This window comes from Oncorhynchus mykiss, chromosome 17 (assembly GCF_057628025.1).
Source record: "Oncorhynchus mykiss isolate SJ-2025 chromosome 17, ASM5762802v1, whole genome shotgun sequence".
NCBI classification, from domain to species: domain Eukaryota; kingdom Metazoa; phylum Chordata; class Actinopteri; order Salmoniformes; family Salmonidae; genus Oncorhynchus; species Oncorhynchus mykiss.
In genome coordinates this window covers 10,080,244-10,102,426 of record NC_143038.1, presented here as the reverse complement: position 1 = coordinate 10,102,426, position 22,183 = coordinate 10,080,244, and the positions used below count along the sequence as shown (strand labels likewise).

At 44.5% G+C, this 22,183-nt stretch overlaps 1 protein-coding gene across 1 annotated transcript; it reads left to right on the top strand.

Moving 5' to 3' along the window:
• Positions 1-256: 256 nt before the first annotated feature.
• Positions 257-21,140, top strand: LOC110493635 (insulin-like growth factor-binding protein 4). The gene is made up of 4 exons (XM_036949621.2): positions 257-2,207; positions 12,335-12,498; positions 13,074-13,199; positions 17,012-21,140. Exons 1-4 carry the CDS (start codon positions 1,847-1,849, stop codon positions 17,147-17,149), a joined length of 789 nt encoding a protein of 262 aa, XP_036805516.1. The 5' UTR covers positions 257-1,846; the 3' UTR covers positions 17,150-21,140.
• Positions 21,141-22,183: the final 1,043 nt, after the last annotated feature.

The window sequence follows — 22,183 nt, the reverse complement described above, 5'->3', positions numbered from 1 at the left end:
TTCAAAGTTCCCTCTGTTGGAAAGGGGAGGCTTTTTAAAGACCTGCGGGGGCAGGGCTACTGTCAATTTGCCTTTTATAGCTGCCCCGCACAGCTAGTTGGAGAGAGAGAGAGATAGAGTGAGTTTATTTCACTTTTGTTTATTATCTATTACACTTGCTTTTGGCAATGTAAACATGTGTTTCCCATGCCAATAAAGCCCCTTGAATTGAATTGAATGGAGAGAGAGAGAGAGAGAGAGAGAGAGAGAGAGTAAAGGGCAGATGCAGAGGGAGGAAAAGAGGGATGCTGGTGCCTAATGGACTCGTCTTCTCACACAACACACACACTGGCCACGCTAACCACGGCCATGTGCAGGAAAGGGACATGAGGTTGCCCAAGCTTTGTTATTTCAACAATGCTTTGTCATTAGCTGGAGGTGTGTGTGTGTGTGTGTCTGTGAAAGAGAGTTTAAGATGGCTTGGAAGTGGTTTCCTTTATCCCCTTTGTGTGTGTATGAATGCCTTTTACTGCGAGTGAGAATAATAGCTTTCCAGATACGTTGTTCTCTGTGTGTGGGTTTGTGTGTCAGTGTGCAAGTGCACATTCAGGCTAGTGTGTATTTAGAGAGAGAACGAGAGAGGGGGGGGGGGGGGTGAGAGAGAGAGGGGGGGAGTAGGGGTTAGTGGTTCAAGGCAAAGCTATTGTAATGATGCGAGTTAGAAATGTGTGTACACAGTCGCCGTGAAGGTGCTGCCAGCTCTTGAGTCTGAATGTGAGAGAGGAGAAGGCTTTAGTTACATATTTTGTCCCTGTGATTCTGTGTTATAAAGGGACAAAAAGTGAGATACTCATTGTGTGAATATTCAACATAGGGAAAGAGAGAGTGAGAGTGGGTAGAGAGAGAGTGTGTGTGTGTGTGTGTGTGTGTGTGTGTGTGTGTGTGTGTGTGTGTGTGTGTGGAGGGTGGTTCAGCCCAGTATTTCTTCCCTGCAATTCTGTGTGAGCATTCAAGATTGAGAGAGAAAAAGTGAGGGAGAGTATGTGTGTGTGTCTCTGTGTGAGAGCATGAGTGAGAGACAGCAAGAGAAAAAGAAAGAGTGAGGGAGAGAGAGAGAGAGAAAGAGCGAGAGCGCTTCAGCCTGGCATTTCTTCCCTGTGCCTTTCAGCTCCTCTCCCCCTGAAGAAGGAGGCGTGTCCATTGGCCAGCAGTATAAATTCCAAGAGGAACCACTCGTGTAGAGCCATTCTCAAGAGCAACCCATTGCCCTACACCCCATATGGAAGACGAAATTGCTACTCGACTTGAAAAACTTGATGCCCCTTCCCTACACCTGGACATTGGCAAACCACAGACTTTTCTCTTTGCACTATAAGAGGCTTCATGGGCTCTGTGTGAATTCTACTTGAAGGGACAAAGACTCACCTAAATAGACCAGTGGACATTTGTTCTACTTCCCAACAAATAACCACTTTGTGCGACTCAAAGACGTAAAGACTTTCGTCACATGGGAGAGCAAGGACTAGATATTTAGCATTCTTTGATCTACCTGCATTCTTTTTCTAACCTCCCAAACATCCTAGGGCTAGGAAATCGAGCCTAAGAAACGGCGAGGTAAAACAGCGGGGACATTGTGTTCCAACTCCTGCCAAAACCCCTGCCACCCGAAACACCAACCAGCGGGCAACATCAAAGACCAAACCCTCCAACCGCCTCCCTCCTCCTCCTTACCCTCCAAAACTAAAGCAGAGACCAAACAGTTGTGGGTGAGAGAGCAGAGAAACAGAAGGAATACTAACAAACGAACTGCGGGAAAGTGCAAGAGAAATCGAGGGCAAAGATTTGAGATCACGCCTTCGGGACTGCCATGGTGCGAGGTCGCGGTGCGGCTATAGCGCCGCCCTGCTGGGGCCTGTGGGCAGTGGGTGCCCTTTCGCTGGCGACCCTGTGTCTGACGGAGGAGGCCATCCGCTGCCCCGTGTGCTCTGAGGAGCGGCTGGCCAGCTGTCAGCTGCCTGACGGCAGCTGCGAAGAGACGGTGAGGGAGGCGGGCTGCGGCTGCTGCCCCACCTGCGCCCTGGCCAAGGGGGTGCACTGCGGCGTCTACTCGCCCCGCTGCGGCACGGGGCTCCGCTGCTACCCACCGCGGAACGTGGAGAGGCCCCTCCACTCACTCATGCATGGCCAGGGAGTGTGCAACGACGAGAGGGATGTGGAAGAGAACTCAGGTGAGACAATAGGGAAGGTGTGGTTGCGGGATACCGGTATCTTTAACGCTTGTCCACTGATGTGGCTGTATGTGCAGGTGGCATCACTTGTGGTCACCCTTTGTTAAAAATGGGTGATGCATTATGTTATCCCACCTTCTTTTCTTCAGTTGTGGTCCGACTCTCCATATTGTATTTTAGGCTACTGTGCGCAACACTCTTAGTGGCGCACTGGCACGCCTACCCAGAATTAGGACACCTCAACAATAGCCTCAGTCGTTTTCCAGGTTAGTACTGTATATAATATGATGTAACTGTAAATCAAGCCTGGTGGACTGGTTGGTATCTCTCTCACACCCTCTCTTCCTCTCTCTCCCTCTCTCATGTTGGATCATAGCTGGTCCGGTTGGACCATACGCACTTAAGAGGGCCAGGGTGCCGGGGCAGGGCCAGAGTGTTCTCTCCCTGCTCCCTGCTCTTACCTGAGCTGGGGAGGGTGTGGCAATGTGCTGCTTGTTTGCTCTAATCTCTGCTAAGCCTCGGCCCAGAGCACACACACCAGCTCTTCACGCATGGCCTGACCCGAGAGCACACAGTCCCCCGCTGTTTTGCGCCCGGCCGTATACAGTAAAAGGACACCTTCTGCCTTAGACAGAGCAGAAAAGCTATCGGTCAGAGAGAGAAGCACTGTGGGGATAGTATGGCTGGGCGCGTGTTTGTATGGAAATATCCAATCAAATGTAATTTGTCACATGCGCAGAATACAACAGGTGTAGACCCTACAGTGAAATGGTTACTTACAAGCCCTAACCAACAATGCAGTTAAAAAAATTAAATTAAATATGAATAAGAAAAAAAAGTTACAAATAATTAAAAAGCAGCATTAAAATAACATTAGCGAGGCCATATACAAGGGGTACAGATACAGACGGAGTCAGTGTGCGCGGGCTCCGGTTAGTCGAAGTACATGCAGGAGGAGTTATTAAAGTGACTATGCATAGATAATAACAGAGAGTAGCAGTAGTGTAAAGGGGGGGGGGGGCAAAGCAAATAGTCTGGGTAGCCATTTTAATAGATGTTCAGGAGTCTTATGGCTTGGAGGTAGAAGCTTCTTGGACCTAGACTTGGCGCTCCAGTACAGCTTGCCATCCTAGTCATAGAACAGTCTATGTCTAGGGTGGCTGGAGTCTTTGACCATTTTTAGGGCCTTCCTCTAACACCGCCTGGTATAGAGGTCTGGATGTCAGGAAGCTTGGCCACAGTTGTATTGGTCCGTACGCACTACCCTCTGTAGTGCCTTGCGGTCGGAGGCCAAGCAGTTGCCGTACCAGGCAGTGATGCAACCAGTCAGGATGTTCTCAATGATGCAGCTGTAGAACCTTTTGAGGATCTGAGGACCCATGCCAAATCCTTTCAGTTTCCTGAGGGGAAATAGGTTTTGTTGTGTCCTCTTGATGACTGTCTCGGTGTGCTTGGACCATGTTAGTTTATTGGTGATGTGGACACCAAGGAACTTGAAGCTCTCAACCTGCTCCACCATAGCCCCTTCGATGAGAATGGGGGTGTGCTCGGTCCTCCTTTTCCTGTAGTCCACAATCATCTCCTTTGTCTTGATCACGTTGAGGGAGAGGTTGTTGTCCTGGCACCACATGGCCAGATCTCTGACCTCCTCCCTATAGGCTTTCTTGTCGGTGTCGGTGATCAGGCCTACCACTGTTGTGTCATCGGCAAACTTAATGAGGGTGTTGGAGTCGTGCCTGGCCATGCAGTCATGAGTGAACAGGGAGTACAGGAGAGGACTGAGCATGCACCCCTGAGGGTCCCCCTCGTTGAGAATCAGCATGGCAGATGTGTTGTAACCTACCCTTACCACCTGGGGGCGGCCCGTCAGGAAGTCCAGGATCCAGTTGCAAAGGAAGGTGTTTAGTCCCAGGGTCCTTAGCTTAGTGATGAGCTTTGAGGTCACTATGGTGTTGAATACTGGGCTGTAGTCAATGAATAGCATTCTCATATAGGTGTACCTTTTGTCCAGGTGGGAAAGGGCAGTGTGGAGCGCAATAGAGATTGCATAATCTGTGGATCTGTTTGGATAATATGCAAATTGGAGTGGGTCTATGGTTACTGGGATAATGGTGATGTGAGCCATGAAAAGCCTTTCAAAGCACTTCATGGTTACATACGTGAGTGCTACGGGCCGGTAGTCATTTAGGCAGGTTACCTTAGTGTTCTTGGACGCAGGGACTATGGTGGTCTGCTTGAAACATGCTGGTATTACAGACTCAGACAGGGAGAGGTTGAAAATGTCAGTGAAGAAACTTGCCAGTTGGTCAGCGCATGCTCTGAGTACACATTGTGGTAATCCGTCTGGCCCTGCGGCCTTGTGAATGTTGACCTGTTTAAAGGTCTTACTCACATCGGATGTGGAGAGCGTGATCACATTTCCGTGCTCTGTGTGTGGGTTTGTATATGTATGTGTGTGTGTGTGTGTACGTACACAATATATACAAAAGTATGTCACCCCTTCAAATTAGTGGATTTGGCTATTTCAGCCACACCCGTTGATGATAGGTGTATAAAATCAAGCTCACAGCCATGCAATCTCCATAGACAAACATTAGCAGTAGAATGGCTTTACTGAAGAGCTCAGTGACTTTCAACAGGGCATGTCATAAGATGCCACGTTTCCAACAAGTCAGTTCGTCAAATTTCTGGCCTGCTAGAGCTGCCCTGGTCAACTGTAAGTGCTGTTATTGTGAAGTGGGAATGTCTAGGAGCAACAACGGCTCAGCCGCGTTGTTGCACAAAGTGAGGTCCATAGAGAAATTATTTGTTGCGATCAGTGTGTAAGAACTTGAATGGCCTGCACAGAGCCCTGAAACTCAACCCAATTGAACACCTTTGGGATGAATTGGAACGCTGACTGCGAGCCATGCCTAATCGCCCAACATCAGTGCCCGACCTCACTAATGCTCTTGTCCCTGCAGCAATGTTCCAACATCTAGTGGAAAGTCTTCCCAGAAGAGTGGATGCTGTTATAGCAGCAAAGGGGGGACCAACTCCATATTAATGCCCATGATTTTGGAATGAGTTTTCAAACGAGCAGGTGTCCACATACTTGTGGTCATGTAGTGTCTGTGTGAACTGAATGTGAAATGTGTGAGAATGCATTATAAGTGTATTTGTATATATTTGTGAGTGCATGCATTTGTGTATTGATGTAGCTGCAGTATATGTGGGCGTATGCACCATATATGTGAATGTATGTCCATCTCTGTGTGTATCCTGTTATCGATCTCAGCATGTTAATACGTGGCCATGCGTGTGTGTGTTGTATTGCAGGGAACTGTATGTGCGTGCATGTGTGTGCGTGCGTGTGTGTGTGTGGGTGGGTGTGTGTGTTTAACAAGAGGAGGTAATAAAAGCTGCCTGTCTGCCTGTATGAAATTACTCTGTAATGGAGTGCGGCCAGTCTCAGGCTATTAGAGCTCTCTGCAATCAGTAATTCATTCTCACTCTCTTCATGGCCCCATTCCTCCCCCTCTTCACTGGCACTGCAGATGTCTGACTGACTGACTCCTCTTTTACTGGAGATGTCTTGTTCACTTCCCTCTGCAGACATCTTGATACAACCCCTGTCTTTCTCCTCTCACGGTAGTCACATTCTTCTTCCTACTGCAGCAGCAGAGGTCTGGTTCCACTTTAACATCTAATACTGTATGGCTTATCTGCTATTCCTGTTCCATCGTATTCTTCAGATTGCAGCAGATGAAACTGTTCCTGCTTTTTAATTCTTCCTCTCTCCCCTTCCAAAGCAGGGGGAACTCGTAGGCAGTTTTTCAAGGTGGCGATTTCCATTATGCCAAAGACGTTTAGTGGCGATCGTAAAAACGTACCGCGAACGAAGCAATTCACTCATTTGTTCCAGATCTCATCCACACTGATTGTTCCAACATCGCTTCTTCTACCAGCACCGCCGCTGCCGGGACCTCCAACGGTTATCGGTAATGAAGGTGAACTATCTCCCAGTTCCAAGCAGCACAGCAAGGCAAGACTTTGGACAGACTTGAACAGCCCTCAACTTCCAGGCTGCGTCTGACATGGCACTCTATTCTCAAGGCTCTGGTCAAAAGTAGTGCTCTGCTTTAGGGAGAATAGGGTGCCATTTTGGATGCACTTCCAGAGACCCAAGTCTCCAGTCGTCTCCAGCTCTGCTGCATCAGTGTCCCCCTGGGCCTGGGTGACTTGCTGCTCCTCTCCCCCCCCCCTGCCCTGGAGCGCATCGCCCACCGTCCAGCTCTGCTGCATCAGTTTCCCCCTGGGCCTGGGTGACTTTGCTGCTCCTCCCCCCCCCCCCTGCCCTGGAGCGCATCGCCCACCGTCCAGCTCTGCTAGGATGAGCTCATCAGCACGCTTGCTGCCAGAGCAGAAATGAGAGCCTTCTGCTCTGTGCGAGGCCAGCCTAGGTTAGGCCAGCACATAGCGTGACTAAACGGAATCAGAGACAGGGGGAAAGCTGTTTAGTGCATGATAAAAGGTTGACTGTCTTGGTTTTGGTTCTGCATGGCTTAATTTGGCTGAATGTTTTTCCCTAAACATTGTTTACTGACTGACTTCCCCATCCCCACCATTGTGTTGTCTGTTTGAGGCAAGCAGCGCTGAAGCAGAAGTGGGCTAAAGTGTGAATGTTCAGCGGTTTGGGAGTTCTCGTAAACTCTCTTGACAAGATAGGGAGTGTCAGCGATTGATGAAATGCTAAATGGTGTCGAAATGTTTGGATGTTTTGTTTTCAGTGTTCTGGAATCCCACTATCCCAGTGTTGAGCTTTGGTTGACCCCCCCTGGGTCCTGTCATGAAGGAAAGTACCCCCCCAACGTAGCCCTACTCAATAAGTCTTACATCAACACTTCGGTGCAGCGCCTTTGAAACCTCATGCGCCAGAGAGACAGGAAGAAAAGTGAAAGAGAGAGAGAGAACAGAGAGAGAAGAAGAAAAGGGAAAGAGAGAGAGAGAACAGAGAGACAGTAAGAAAAGGGAAAGAGAGAGAGAGAACAGAGAGAGAGGAAGAAAAGGGAAAGAGAGAGAGAGAACAGAGAGACAGGAAGAAAAGGGAAAGAGAGAGAGAGAACAGAGAGACAGGAAGAAAAGGGAAAGAGAGAGAGAGAACAGAGAGACAGGAAGAAAAGGGAAAGAGAGAGAGAGAACAGAGAGACAGGAAGAAAAGGGAAAGAGAGAGAGAGAACAGAGAGACAGGAAGAAAAGGGAAAGAGAGAGAGAGAACAGAGAGACAGGAAGAAAAGGGAAAGAGAGAGAGAGAACAGAGAGACAGGAAGAAAAGGGAAAGAGAAAGAGAACAGAGAGACGGGAAGAAAAGGGAAAGAGAAAGAGAGAACAGAGTGACAGGAAGAAAAGGGAAAGAGAGAGAGAGAACAGAGAGACAGGAAGAAAAGGGAAAGATAGAGAGAGAACAGAGAGAGAGAGAGAACAGAGAGACAGGAAGAAAAGGGAAAGAGAGAGAGAGAACAGAGAGAGAGAGGAAGAGAGAGGGAGGAAGAGAAAAACCCAAGCCACAAGTATATGAGTTCCTTTGTGGCACATTTGCCGGGTTTATCCATTATTAAACCGAGGGGTACATCTCCTTGAGACGCTTCCCGCACTGCCCCAGACCTAGCAACAGTGAACATGTCTGATAAAAATAGAATCGTTTTTTTTATTTTTTTAATGGAACAGATTCCCAAAGAAAAGGACACCGTAGGGGGAAGGTGTATGACTGATCCTGAATTGACAGTAGGTGTACAGATGACTTGCTACCATCAAGCAGCAGTCCCAGAGACTGAGATGTTGCCTCATATCCCGATGAAACGGTCAATACTCAGAATATAACATTTTCATATGTTTTGTCAATAAACATTTCCCAAAGCTAGCCTGCCATTTCCATGGATCGGCGCACAGACCATTTAAATCTGAGGAATACATGTCCAGATTCAATCTACTGTGCACATTCTGTTACTTTCCTTCAAGTTCAAAGCTACAGTATTTCGGAAACTCAATTTCCATAGCAACCGCAAGCACTGGAGTACATTCTGCATCTTACCATGTCCTGCAGGTCTAATGCAGTTCCTTAATAACTGATTCTTAGAAACGCTCTCTCAATCCTAATTCTTAGAAATCATTATGAGGGCTTGGAATCCATTCCAACATTCCGACTGGGTCTCCTTTAGTGTCATATTCAAATGCTTCACGAACCTTAGAAACTCGGACATGTAATAGTATTCACAAGCAGATACAGATGTCAATGGAAATGTCATTTACTGAAAGGAGGTGTTGCGAATGCCATTCACGCCGGTGGTAAGCTGACAGGAGCCACATGTGTCTGATGCACAGTATGTATCTGCGTTTTAGGCAGGCCTGATCAGTGGCACTTCTAGTCAACCATCTGTTCTTGTCAACCATCCCACAACTCCTGTTCTTCTTACGATGTGAGGAAAACACTTGTCTGTGTGCTCACTGGAATGATGAAACTGATTCAATCATTTCTCTGTGGCCAATGAGGATATGTTGGAGGAAAAAACTGCAGATGTCCCTGATGGCATGTTTTGGTCCTTATTATTTGCTTACTTTGGGTATTTATCCCATTTGTACAGCTGGGCTTTCTGCAGCAGAACTCAGTAAATGTGATTAGCTAATTGATCCCTCCATGGAACCATGGATTTAGGACCCCCTCCTGGTGTTGGAGCTGTGGAGACAGAGATACACAAACAAACCAACTGGCGCTGAGTAACAACACAGAGCGACGATGAGCGCTCGCTAGCTGGCCGTCAAATTTCAAATACGCCTAATCCTCGGAGCACAGTGAAATAAAAGTCCCTCGTAAACTGTGTGAGTTCATGTGTGAACGTATTAAACTGCAACCACTCCCATCATGCTTTGTTTGGAAACATCCCATGTAAACACGTATATCACAAACATCTGGCAGGGGAACATCTGGCAGGGGAACATCTGGCAGGGGACTCAGCCCATGGTGCATTGTTTGAACAGTCGCTCATTAATTTTGAATTAAGCCTGTTGTCTGTATTTACGCGCGGTTTGCACACTAGAGACTCAAATATACTGCAATCAAAATGTGCTTAATCACCGCGAGCAGTGATGCTATTGGCACGAGTGGTGTGTTGCTGCAATGTTTTATGTTGTATTTTGGTGCATGATCCTGTTTTGTGGGATATTCTTACTGTACACGAGCAAAAACAACCCAAACCAACCAGTAATTATGGTTCAGTTCTTATTTCATGGATAATTCATTTTTGGCCTAGTTTTGTGGGGTATACCTACCTCTATTTATGGCTGCTCTATGGTTTAAGCAGAGAAGTAAAATGGAAGTTTAAGAAAAAAAAAGGGGAAGGGTAGTTGAGCACAACCCTTTTTATTGTAATAATGTCCACATGTATTATTTTACAGTATAGAAATATGCCACACAAAGCACTATGGACCAATAAGCTTAAAATACACCCCAAAAAGTGGAGGGTAACACTTTAGTTAAACAGACTGTACACATTCTTGCTAATGCCAGCTTACATATAGAGCAAAGAGTTGACATAGGCTATGCAGTGGGAGACAACTTGTGTCAAACGTGCACTATTTACATTCAAGCGTGCCAAACGCCCACTGTCTCCTCACCCAGATTTCCACTGATGCAATGGCGGCTGACGATAAGCATCTCGCTAGCTGACATACTATAGTGCTATATAGTGTAACAAAGTCCAGCCTACGGAGCCAGACATGTCCCCCAGGACAGTGTTGAGACTAGTACACATGCTCCATCCAGACTCCCAGTGACAGCTGCAACTGGAACAGTGGAGTTCCATGCCACCCTCTGAACCTCTGTGGGCTGGGAGTGGGAACACACCACCAACATTCCCTAGCAAACACCTCACTGGAGGACGGTTAAGTCAGAGGAAATGACTGAAAAATGGTTTGCAACTCGGTCGGTTGTAGACTAGTCTGCACTAATTCAATGATATGACGGAAGATGACGATGGTTTGAGGGATCCTGCAGCTCTTGAACACACAGTAACTTTACACGAACCTCCCGGGTTGACATATTCATGGCCTTTGGTTTTTAAACGCTGTCAAAACAGAGGGAAATGTTAGAGCCTTCATCAGAACAGTCTTAAAATTGAGTCTTTCTTTATCTTGGCTATGCACCTGTGGCTGGGGTTGGATCCGAGTGCATACTGCACACTGTTCGTACTTGTGTTCTTCGTCATAACTCTTGACAAAGGAATCTAGCTGAAATGGTTTTGGCCCTGTTTTTTTTTTCTTCTGTTTGTTTAACATTATACTTTTTTTTATTAAAAAGAAGATTATACTTGGATTTTTTTTCCTGGAGTGCGTCCCACCCTTTCTATTCTTCATCACAGCAGCCTGCCTTGTGCCTTAGCCTGCCTGTGTTTGAAACTGAGATGTTGATACAATCCTCCCGAAACCACACAATGAAGCAGCAGCTTCCTCCCCGGAGAACAGAGGTGGCAGCAAACAGGACATGGCACCCCTGACCCACTTTTAAATAACTTTGGGCTTGTATGAAATGGCACTCCAAAAGAGCATGGATTCGGCAAACCGCTAAATGGCAAAAGAGGGAAAGAACAACTTATGGGGAGACGGGAAAACAGCTGAAGTCGTACTGGGTCTGGAAAAAAGTGCAGATGAGAAAGGCCAACGGAAATATACAAACCCCCGGTCAGCAGAGCACAGCCTGTCAATCAACTTCAGAGCAACTCCCTCACCTCAACCTCACGTACAGAGGTACGGTATAGAAATGTAAACATCTCGTCTCATTACTAGAATATGACTAGAATAGCTAATGGCAAAGCCCTTTACCCCAAGTCTGAAACAGACAAAGGTCACCTTACCTCATGAGTAGGCTTGTCTATCCGTTGTTCAATAGCAAAAATAACTTCACAACAAAACCTGTTGAAAGCTAATTGCTATTTAATCCTAATTACAGAGTGAATTACCTTGGAAAACGTGGAAAGGTCAGAGAGGGCAATGCAGAAGATCTGACTATGAGAGAAAGTAGGTTCCCAGAAGCAACTGGTATTACGCCACACTAACGTGAGACACCATTCATGCTTTGATCTTTCCAGTGATCTGGCAGAAAAAGCTCAAGGCAGCACTTAAACCCAGGCTCCGGGTGCTATGGTTGCAGTGCCAATCCAGGAAAAAAGTTGTTTGGGTTTTACCAACCAACCCTGCAAAGGCCACAGGTGAACAGTCAAGCCAGAACAAAACGGCTGTAAATCTCTCCACACTCCATACCTTTGACCACCGGCACCTTGTGACACTGCAAAATACCCTCTTCCAATCTCCATCTGGCACAGTGAGGGTTTTATTTTGCTGTAGGGGAGGTGGAGGGGTGGAGGGGTGGAGGGGGGCAGTTTCCTTAGGAAACAGCTGGCTGCCTGCAGGGCCAAAGAACTGGGGGATTGTTGCAAGGTAAATGTGGCACAGGCCACAATGGGTAGGCAGGCAGTGAGGAGAGAGGGGGTGGTCATTTCAAATGCATCAATAGCTCTCCTTGGCAGAAGTGTGGTGCCAGTGGTTAAAGGAAGACCAAGAGAGCTGAAGTCCAAATTGAGATTACTGTACTTTACCCCCCTGAGTGGGAACACCACTGTTTGTCCTTGATGCTAAGCCCGGTTGTTAGCCTACAATTCCCCATTGTGTTTTCATCAAATCAAATGTTATTGGTCCCATACACATATTAATGGAAAGATAGCTCTGTGTCGGTATGACAATGTTTGCGTTGGGTCAGATCAGTAATATGCTGTAAATTTGGTACATTAAATTATACATTTTCATGCAATCAACAAATTGCGTAAAGCCTCTGAGAGGCAGTGTAATTTACAGAGAAGCCTGTCAAAAATGGCATGGTCTAGTGTTTTAACTCTTGTGTTGTGACACGTATGATTTGCGACTTTGTACGGGTTGGGATTGCGAGTCTTTCATGTGTTGTGTAGGTTGTAGCTCTAGAGGTTTCCCTTGTAAAAGAGGTCTCTTGACATTGATAGGACTTACTGGATAAATAAAAGTTTAAATAAAAAGTGTGTGACTTGTAGTGCTGTGACTCAATGGTAACTCTTGTGTCCCCACAGCGATGGACAGACAGGATGAGATCATCCCTGAGCACCCAAATAACAGTAACATCCGCTGCAGTCCCCAGGACAAACGCTGCATTCAGAAGACCCTGGCCCGCCACCCTGCCAAATCCACCAATCAGAGAAGCAATAACGCCAGGGAGGACCCAAAGGCTGCCCTGGTGAGCGCACCAACCACCGTTCACCTCCGTATAAGAAAAGATTACACATAAAGATTACGTATAGGAAAACATAACATATGCACATTTAAAGTATTTGAGCAGGTGCTGGATGTAAAAAATAATGTCACCCCATAACGTTCAACTAGAGTCTAGTGGAGTCTAGTTACTAGACCGACGCAGGTCTAACAGGTGTTTTCAATGACTATTTTACAGATCAAAATCCATGAGTTTAGCAGTTAGGTTACAAACGACATGTAACCTATTCGTTATTTGCAGCACTCAACATTTCATGGTCATCTCATGAAACGTAACCCAGGTGTTCACTGAAATCAACAACAAAGGGTAGTATAAAACTGTTTACCATTTCCAGATACCTACATGGACGTATATGACCATACATGGGCGTACATTTCCAAACATCTACATGGGCCGCACTAGCCTGAGTACCAGTATGTTTAGCTAACGTTCAGCTCCTTATTCTCCGTTTCATATGCCAAAGATTGGCATGACGGGAGTGGCAAGGAGCGGAATGATCGCTAAACAGATTTACAACTAATTCCACTGGTTGTCCTCAGGCTCCATGCCGTGCTGAGCTGCAGAGAGCGCTGGACCGACTGGTGTCTAACACTCGCACTCACGAGGATCTCTACAGCATCCCCATACCCAACTGTGACAAGAACGGAGACTTCCATGCCAAGCAGGTTTGTCGACTGACAAGTAGTCATTATCCCACTGTTATCTATATGATGCACTATTCAGGAAGTACTCCTTGACATACTCCAAAACGGCACCTTATTTATTCCTTATGTAGTGCACTACTTTTAACCAGAGCCATATTGGGCACTACCAAAAAAGTAGACCACTATAAGGAATATCGTGCCATTTTGGATGCAGACATTTATCCAGGTAGTCTGTGGAGAAGGTCTTTAGCAAGCGAGATCCGATCACCTATCATTCACTCCGTCTGGCATCAGACAGGCACACGCGAACAATCCCCTCTAACTTCGTCACTGCTCTATTAGCCAAAACACAACAAGTCTGTGTAACAGCATTGTTTTACGTGAGCATTTTCTCCTGCCAAGACTCTACATCTACAGACAAGCAGTGATTTATCAAAGAAAATCCAAACTGAACCGTCTACATACAACACAGTGGTTAACCTGAAATGGTTGACAGTAATCGCTTCATTGCTGGGGTAGATGTCATTAGCTTTTCGAAGCAATTATTTCTTGTTATGTCTGAAATGGGCGACTTTGTAGATAAGACCGGGACGAATCTGAGAACACGGAGCTAGATATGGCTCGTTGCTCTGTGGAGCTGAATACGCTACGAAGCAACAGGCGTAGCAGAGTCAGTCAGTGGTAAAAGTCTTACCCTGCCAAGGGCATCAGAGTCTGGGGTCAGGCTTGATTGTGTAACACAGTTAAAGTACCCTTGTCTGCTCGGTATAGTGTGTAAAAGGCATCTGTTTACTGTTTATCTATAATTGCATTGTGGTAGAGCTTTACGGCACCCCTTTTGAGCATAACTAAGGTTATGAGAGGTCATCAGGCATCTTTTCATTGCACAGGAGGAATCTCAATAGGAAAGTTGAGCCAAGCTGATGGGGTGTTTCAAAACCACCCAAGGTTATGTACAGAAATGTATCACTCAGTGGTTATGATTCATACAAGTTTCTATTCAATTGCTTCATATTCGCACTGGTGAGAATGAGGGGCTTGAGAGAAAGTTATTCACCAAGGGAACAATGTCAAATATAACAGTGGTTTGATTTTTAAGGTACCTCAGGTTTGAAATTTAAGGTACCTTAAAGATGGAATCCGCAGTAGGGGGGAAACATTGCCACTGGCCGCCCTACCACCGTTGTTATTGTTTTGGTTTTTCCGACCTGAGGAGAGTCGTGCAGCATGGTGAAAAAAATGATTGCAGTACATACTGCTCTCTTCTATCGTGCGTGCAATGATGTCCGAGGATGCCAAAAAGTGTTTGGTGTTTGCAGTAACTTCTGTAATATCACAAACGGACGTGGCTCTTTCACCATTAAATAATCCAGTGCTATTAAGAAACTGCAATACCTTATGTATTCCTGTGGTTTTCTGAGCCAAAAATATATATTTCGTTGTTGGACATAAAATACTATAGAATGCATACATAGAGAGGCATATGTGATCGTATCATAATGTAATCAAGGTTTGAAATGATTCTGTTTTTGTCAAATAGTATATCTGTTTGAGATTCTTGCGGCCAATTTGCAGTGTACAAAATATTTATAACTATTTTCCAGCCTCCGACGATCCTTTCAAAGAAAAATCGTCCCACGGCTGAATGTATTTAGGCACCATACCTGATGCCATTTATCTGTATCATATGCTTATCATGCCATTTGGCTTGTGACTGATACCTGTCTGGTTTCTTGTGTCTAACAGGTGTTTTCAATGACTATTTTACAGATCAAAATCCATGAGCTTAGCAGTTAAGTTACAAAAGGCATGTAACCTATTCGTTAACAACAAAAGGGTAGTATAAAATTGTTTACCATTTCCAGATACCTACACGGACGTATATGACCATACATGGGCGTACATTTCCAAACATCTAAAGTTGAAGTCGGAAGTTTACAAACAACTTAGGTTGGAGTCATTAAAACTCGTTATTCAACCACTCCACAAATTTCCTTGTTAACAAACTATAGTTTTGGCAAGTCGGTTAGGACATCTACTTTGTGCATGACACAAGTCATTTTTCCAACAATTGTTTACAGACAGATTATTTCACTTATAATTCACTGTATCACAATGCCAGAAGGTCAGACGTTTACATACACTAAGTTTACTGTGCCTTTAAACAGCATAGAAAATTCCAGACATTGATGTTATGGCTTTAGAAGCTTCTGATAAGGCAATTGACATAATTTGATTCAATTGGAGGTGTACCTGTGGATGTATTTCAAGACCTACCTTCAAACTCAGTGCCTCTTTGCTTGACATCATGGGAAAATCAAAAGAAATCAGCCAAGACCTCAGAAAAACATTTGTAGACCTCCACAAGTCTGGTTCATCCATGGGAGCAATTTCCAAACACCTGAAGGTACCACATTCATCTGTACAAACAAGTAGAAACACCATGGGACCACGCAGCCATCATGCCGCTCAGAAAGGAGACGGAGATGGTGCGAAAAGTGCATATCAATCCCAGAACAACAGCAAAGGACCTTGTGAAGATGCTGGAGGAAACAGGTACAAAAGTATCTATATCCACAGTAAAACGAGTCCTATAACGACATAACCTGAAAGGCCGCTCAGCAAACTACGGTTTGCAACTGCACATGGGGACAAAGATCATACTTTTTGGAGAAATGTCCTCTGGTCTGATGAAACAAAAATGTAACTTTTTGGCCATATTCTATCCTTATGTTTGGAGGAAAAAGGGGGAGGCTTGTAAGCCAAAGAACACCATCCCAACCGTGAAGCACGGGGGTGGCAGCATCATGTTGTGGGTGTGCTTTGCTGCAGGAGGGACTGGTGCACCTCACAAAGTAGATGCCATCCTGAATGAGGAAAATTATGTGGATATATTGAAGCAACATCTCAAGACATCAGTCAGGAAGTTAAAGCTTGGTCGCAAATGGGTCTTCCAAGTGGACAATGACCCCAAGCATACTTCCAAAGTTGTGGCAAAATGGCTTAAGGATAACAAAGTCAAGGTATTGGAGTGGCCATCACAAAGCCCTGACCTCAATCCCATAGAAAATGAGTGGGCAGAACTGAAAAAGTGTGTGCGAGCAAGAAGGCCTACAAACCTGACTCAGTTACACCAGCTCTGTCAGGAGGAATGTTCCAAAATTAACCCAACTTATTGAGGGAAGCTTGTGGAAGGCTACCTGAAACGTTTGACCCAAGTTAAACAATTTAAAGGCAATGCTACCAAATACTAATTGAGTGTATGTAAACTTATGACCCACTGGGAATGTGATGAAAGAAATAAAAGCTGAAATAAATAATTCTCTACTCATTATTTTTAAAATAAAGAGGTGATCCTAACTGTCCTAAGACACCTAAGAATTGTTAGTAGGATTAAATGTCAGGAATTGTGAAAAACTGAGTTTAAATGTATTTGGCTAAGGTGTATGTAAACTTCTGACTTCAACTGTACATGGGCCACACTAGCCTGGGTACCAGGTTGTTTAGCTAACGTTCCACTCCTTGCCAAAGATTAGCATGACAGGAGTGGCAAGGAGCGGAATGATCGCTGAACAGATTTACAACTAATTCCACTGGTCTTCCTCAAGCTCCATGTTGTGCTGAAGTTTTCAGCGACAAAAATATATATTTCGTTGTTGGACATAAAATACTATAGAATCACCAGGAAATCAGCTCAAAATGATTCAATTTAGGAAATCTGTTCCGAAGTATTCCCATGCATACATAGACATGATTCTGTTTTTGTCAAATAGTATAAACTAGTATATCATTTGGCTTTTGACTGATACCTGTCTTGTTTCCTGTGTCTACAGTGCCAGCCAGCACGTGACGGGCAGCGGGGAAAGTGCTGGTGTGTCGACCAGAAGACGGGCATGAGGCTGCCGGGGCCCCTGGAGCTGCGTGGGGAACTGGACTGCCACCAGCTAATGACTGCAACCATGAGAGAGTGAGGAGGGGACCGGCAGGGCCCCTGGGGGGCCAGGGCTAGGGCTTAGGGCCAGCCAAATTCTACTGGTGCTGTTTAGTTACAACTATGGAAGGAAAGGACTTAACCCTAAAGCCCCACTCCACGTGAGGCTAACGGTACTTGCTTGATATGAAAAAGATAAAAGGAAACCATAGAATTTTATTATTTTATTATCGTTTGTTTCCGTGTGTGAGTGTATGTCTGTATGCATCTTTTTGAGCACATGTGTGTATTTTACGATTCTGTGAAGTTGGGAAGATGCTCTTGCTTTAAATAACAGGTGGCAAACAACAGGCCCCCAAATAAAAGTGTTGTAATCATTCTTCTCAAAACAGGACAACGTTGGTTTTGTATAGTTTAGTTGAACTCTGATTTCCATCTCTTAGCATCTTTGAAACAAAAAAACATAAAACCTTTTTGCATGAGTTAAGTGTCCTAACATGGCTCAACATCAACCATTCAGCAGCAGCTGTAGAAAATAATTAATATTGGGAGTGTGTGTGTGTGAGAGAGAGAGAGAGAGAATTACCAATTGATGATAAGCCACAGCTTTTCACAACATTTGGAGACATGTAGTGAAAAGAGAGATTACTTTTGAAAGAATAAACTGTACCTCTGAGAGGAGCCCAGAATAGATGTGCTTTATCGCTACCCCCCCCCTTCTCTCCCTCCTCTCCGCTTCCCCCCCTTCTCTTTGACTGGGAGCTCTCTCTCTCTCTGGCTTATTTGTCCAGGGGGACTGGCATCATAGCTGGGCTCGGGACTCTGTACACTGCTGATAGGATAATCTTGTTTCTCCAGCTGGGGCTGAAGTACTAAGACGCCAGTGCTGCTGCTCTCATGTTTGTATGAATATGCTTCTATATACAGGATTTCTTTCCAACCAAGAGACTGCTTGTTGGCAGTATTGTGTAGTTTATAGTGGTGCTATACACTCATTGTGCCAAAAATGTTTTTTTTTCTTCCCCCTGTGCTTTTTGAGGGGGATTGTTTCTTCAGAAGGAGACAGAGATACAAACTCCCAGATGAGGGGGACAATCTTAGAATAGCCTAAATGTGTGACTGACCACAAATACTGTCTAGCTGTCACACAAATATCTCCAAGTTTTTATACTACATTGATGAAATAAAACATACAACTAAATACACAGATATCAGTGGGAGCATTACTATAGTTAACCGCCTGACTGTTTCATGGACTAATGTAGTGACTTTGCATGATTGTAGCATGTGTGGCTAGTGAAAACTCCTTACGGCTATAAGAGAAGAGGACTGTGTGATGAAAAAACACGCTCTAGACATCCTTTGTAATTGCTAGCTAGTTGAAATGTTTGGAGAAACATCAGGTGTCTATATAATAACATTAGAAACCTTACAGAGAGATAGCATCATCGTCATACATGGACTCCCTCCAGTATAAATAAGTGAACACCCTTGACTTTTACTCTGGCAGAGCCAGTTATCAGGTTTGACATCATTGATGAAGCAAAGGAATCATTGATTTGAATTATTATGTTGACAAACTTACTAGTGCATCATACTCTACATATCTTCCACATACACTACGTGGACAAGACTGTTAACATCCCTACAGCGATTTGATTGTACTGTATTGCAAATGGGTGGAAAAGATCATGACTGGTTCCCTCAGAATATGATCTATGATGTGATTGGTTGATTGACTGACTCAGGCTAAACCTGTGGACGACAGGGAATACAGGAGAGAAGACGACCCTTGAATACAGGACAGTCTGATCAGTGAGTTCAGTGAGGTCGGTCGTTTGTCATTTCTAGAAACGGATGGTGCACTTAATCCTCCCCTGAGAGAGTTGGGTTACTAATTGACTCCAGGAAGGATTCATCTCGACTGGACATTCATTATTGGTGTTAACAGTACACTGGCACAGTTAGCTTCATGTAGAGGCGAGGGACAGTGCCGAGGGGGTAAACCAGACGGACGGGGGCAACAGTTGTCCTGCTTCCTCTTTCAAGAACTGAAAGAAGAGTGCAGAACAGGTTGTCCGAAAACTGACTCCTACAAATGATAGGCAGCTCTTTTTGTCAGCAGAGAGTGAGTAGATAGACTAGAGGGAGAGGGAATAGAGACCGTGTGAGTGATAGAGCGCTAGAGAGTCCAAGCTACATTGGGATTGCACTGATTTGCTCTCACAAAGCCACATTGTGTCTGTAAGGCACACAACTTTTACCATTCACTCTTTCTCTCACACACCCCTCTGGTTTGACAGAGGAGCCTAGAAGTCATTCAAGGCCTTTCCTCTGGCTGTTATCCAGAACAGCAGAACACATACTGTAGCAAGTCCAACTAAGCCCATCATAGCAACGCCCTTCATCATGGTTGTGCTGTCATTGCTACCTACCATGGGTAGTAAATGTTGGGACAGAAATATCTTATTTCATTAGGCAACATTGAACATTCACACCTCCCAGCCTGGGGACAAAGTAGATAGAAAACCAGCTGTATTACATTGCCATTCAGAATCACAATATCAAAGACATTTGGGTCGATGTGTGACATGACCTGACATGAGCCGGGCCAAAGACAATTATTGCGGACTTAGCCAACTGTACTGTATCTGTAACTTGCTTCCTTGTATAAAAATATATATATATAATAAAAAAACTGCCAAAGTTATCCAAAGGATCTATGGGATATTGTATGTTAATACTGTTGTAGTTTACCTAGCAGTCCCTCAATCGATGACTTATCTTCTGAACTTATTACTAACCTGTAGACATTTACTTAACCTACATATGGTAAACTTTGACCTAAACTGTGACCAAACAGACAAACATCCCCGGTGGGCTGGTTGAACCGACATCCAGTTTTGCATGCTTCTGGGTCATTAACCTTGAAACGGAGCCTCTTGATGATCACTAATAGTTCATATTAGCTTTTTCTCCAATAGACAAGTCCCTAAAGTGTATTTTTGGCTCTCTGAGGCAATTCAATGAAACGGGATGCTCTTACTTTCCGCCACATTCCACCATGACATCCACTATTCCCCTAGACTACACAAGAGCAGTTCCACCCCAGCAGCACCCAATGAAAAGTCCATCTTCCAAAAGCTGGTCATATTTGAATTGTCATTGTAAAAATTCCTTGTTCTTAACCGTTATCACACATAATTTCAACAAAGCTACTGATGTCATTCCCAACTAGAAAGACATAGGAAATGGTATTAAGGAAGGAGGATATACTGTAGCTGATGAGTTGATTGTATTCCAAACACAATGAAGTGACATGAACAACGAAAGGCATCTCCAAAGATGTTATGAGCGAAGGTATTTTGAGGCATGAAACCCCAAAAACTATAGGAGTGCTTTGTGTACATTACATTGTATTCCCTTGTCATGTACTGAAGAACACTATACATAAGTCTAAGGCCTTATCTTTACAAGCAGGCTGTCATTGTAAATAAGAATTGGTTCTTAACTGACTTGCCTAGTTAAATAAAGGTTTAAAAAGTCACATGGGTCATACAGAAGAACATTCCATTTCTGTGCTACTGTAGATATTATCTCTAGGTAAAATAGTGCTATGTTTCAAGTCAATGGTCCTGGTTTTCCTTTTGGATCCAAGACCTTCGGTGTTTCATTTACATTCAACTGTGTATACTTACACTATATTACTTGATCTCTATCTTTTGCTCTACTGTCTTTGTATTTCTGAAGGATATTCCTGTTTGCCTTGGACTTTACCTGTTAATTCTACTGTAAAAAGATTCAAAGTAACTTTTGCATGTGTAGCCTAGCTATATACTGGGTTTAAACATGTCAAGATCTTGTATGTGTGGTCCAGAACAGGGCCATGCTTTACAAACATTGAAGAACACGCAGCAAGAATTTGTGCTTGTTATGGAATAATAATTGGGGTATTAGTAAAATGTTTACTCTATGAGAGAATTGTATACATTGTATTAGATCGAATGAAATCATAAACGTGTAGCATCTGATCTCTCGCCTGATTCTTTTCCTCTCTAAACGGCTGCATGGCATATAAAATATTCCACCACACAGGAGATACTGAGGTGGCAGGTAGCCTAGTGGTTAGAGCGTTGGACTAGTAACTGAAAGGTTGCAAGATCAAATCCCCAAGCTGACAAGGTAAAAATCTGTTGCTCTAACCCTGAACAAGGCAGTTAACCCACTGTTCCTAGGCCATCATTGAAAATAAGAATTTGTTCTTAACTGACTTGCCTAGTTAAATAAAATACTGAGTTCAGGGAAAGTGCATACTGTGCTAAGTGTAGGCCATACATTGTATGTAGGCCATACATTGCACAAGAACCAAGGGTATACTTCTAAACGGGTTGTTTCTATCATTATGTCTGGACCATCAAAGGCTAAGAAAAACATAATCTCATTACTGTTTTCCAGGTCCAGGTCCACCACACAATCATAGCTCCAGGTCAACCAACCAGAAAGGCTGAGGTTTCTGTCAACTGAAAATCTCAAGAATGTATTTTGCCGGATGTAACTTTTGAAGACTTGTTAACAGAAATGTATTTTCTAACTCCACTTAAATATACACGTCGTTAACAGTAATACTCAAGGCATGTCCAACGAATACCTTAGGAATGATACAGCATAATAATGTGACTGCCACCGCTTCTAAAAATACCTGCATGGTCCACCACCAGAGTCAACTTTCAAGGCTGCTTAGTTCCACTGCCTGAGTCTATTGGTGAGCCCTACAGGCGTAAGAAGAACTGAGCCTGAATCAGAATACCCCAGAACTTTCAGAAAAAAATAATGTGCCTAATCCAAAAATGGGAAGTCAAAAGGGATTTACGTGGAATCCTCTGCTTGATTTAAAATGGGATTGGACTTTCCCAGCCTGCAGGCATCCAGAATCACAGGACTGTGCCAAGGAGGCCTGGGGGTGTGTCAGTTAAGCCCTTACATCTGGCATTTAGTCTAGGGGGTCATCCATCTCTGCACACTTCTCCCCAGTACATGAACAATAGGCTATATGAAATACTTACGAAATATAATG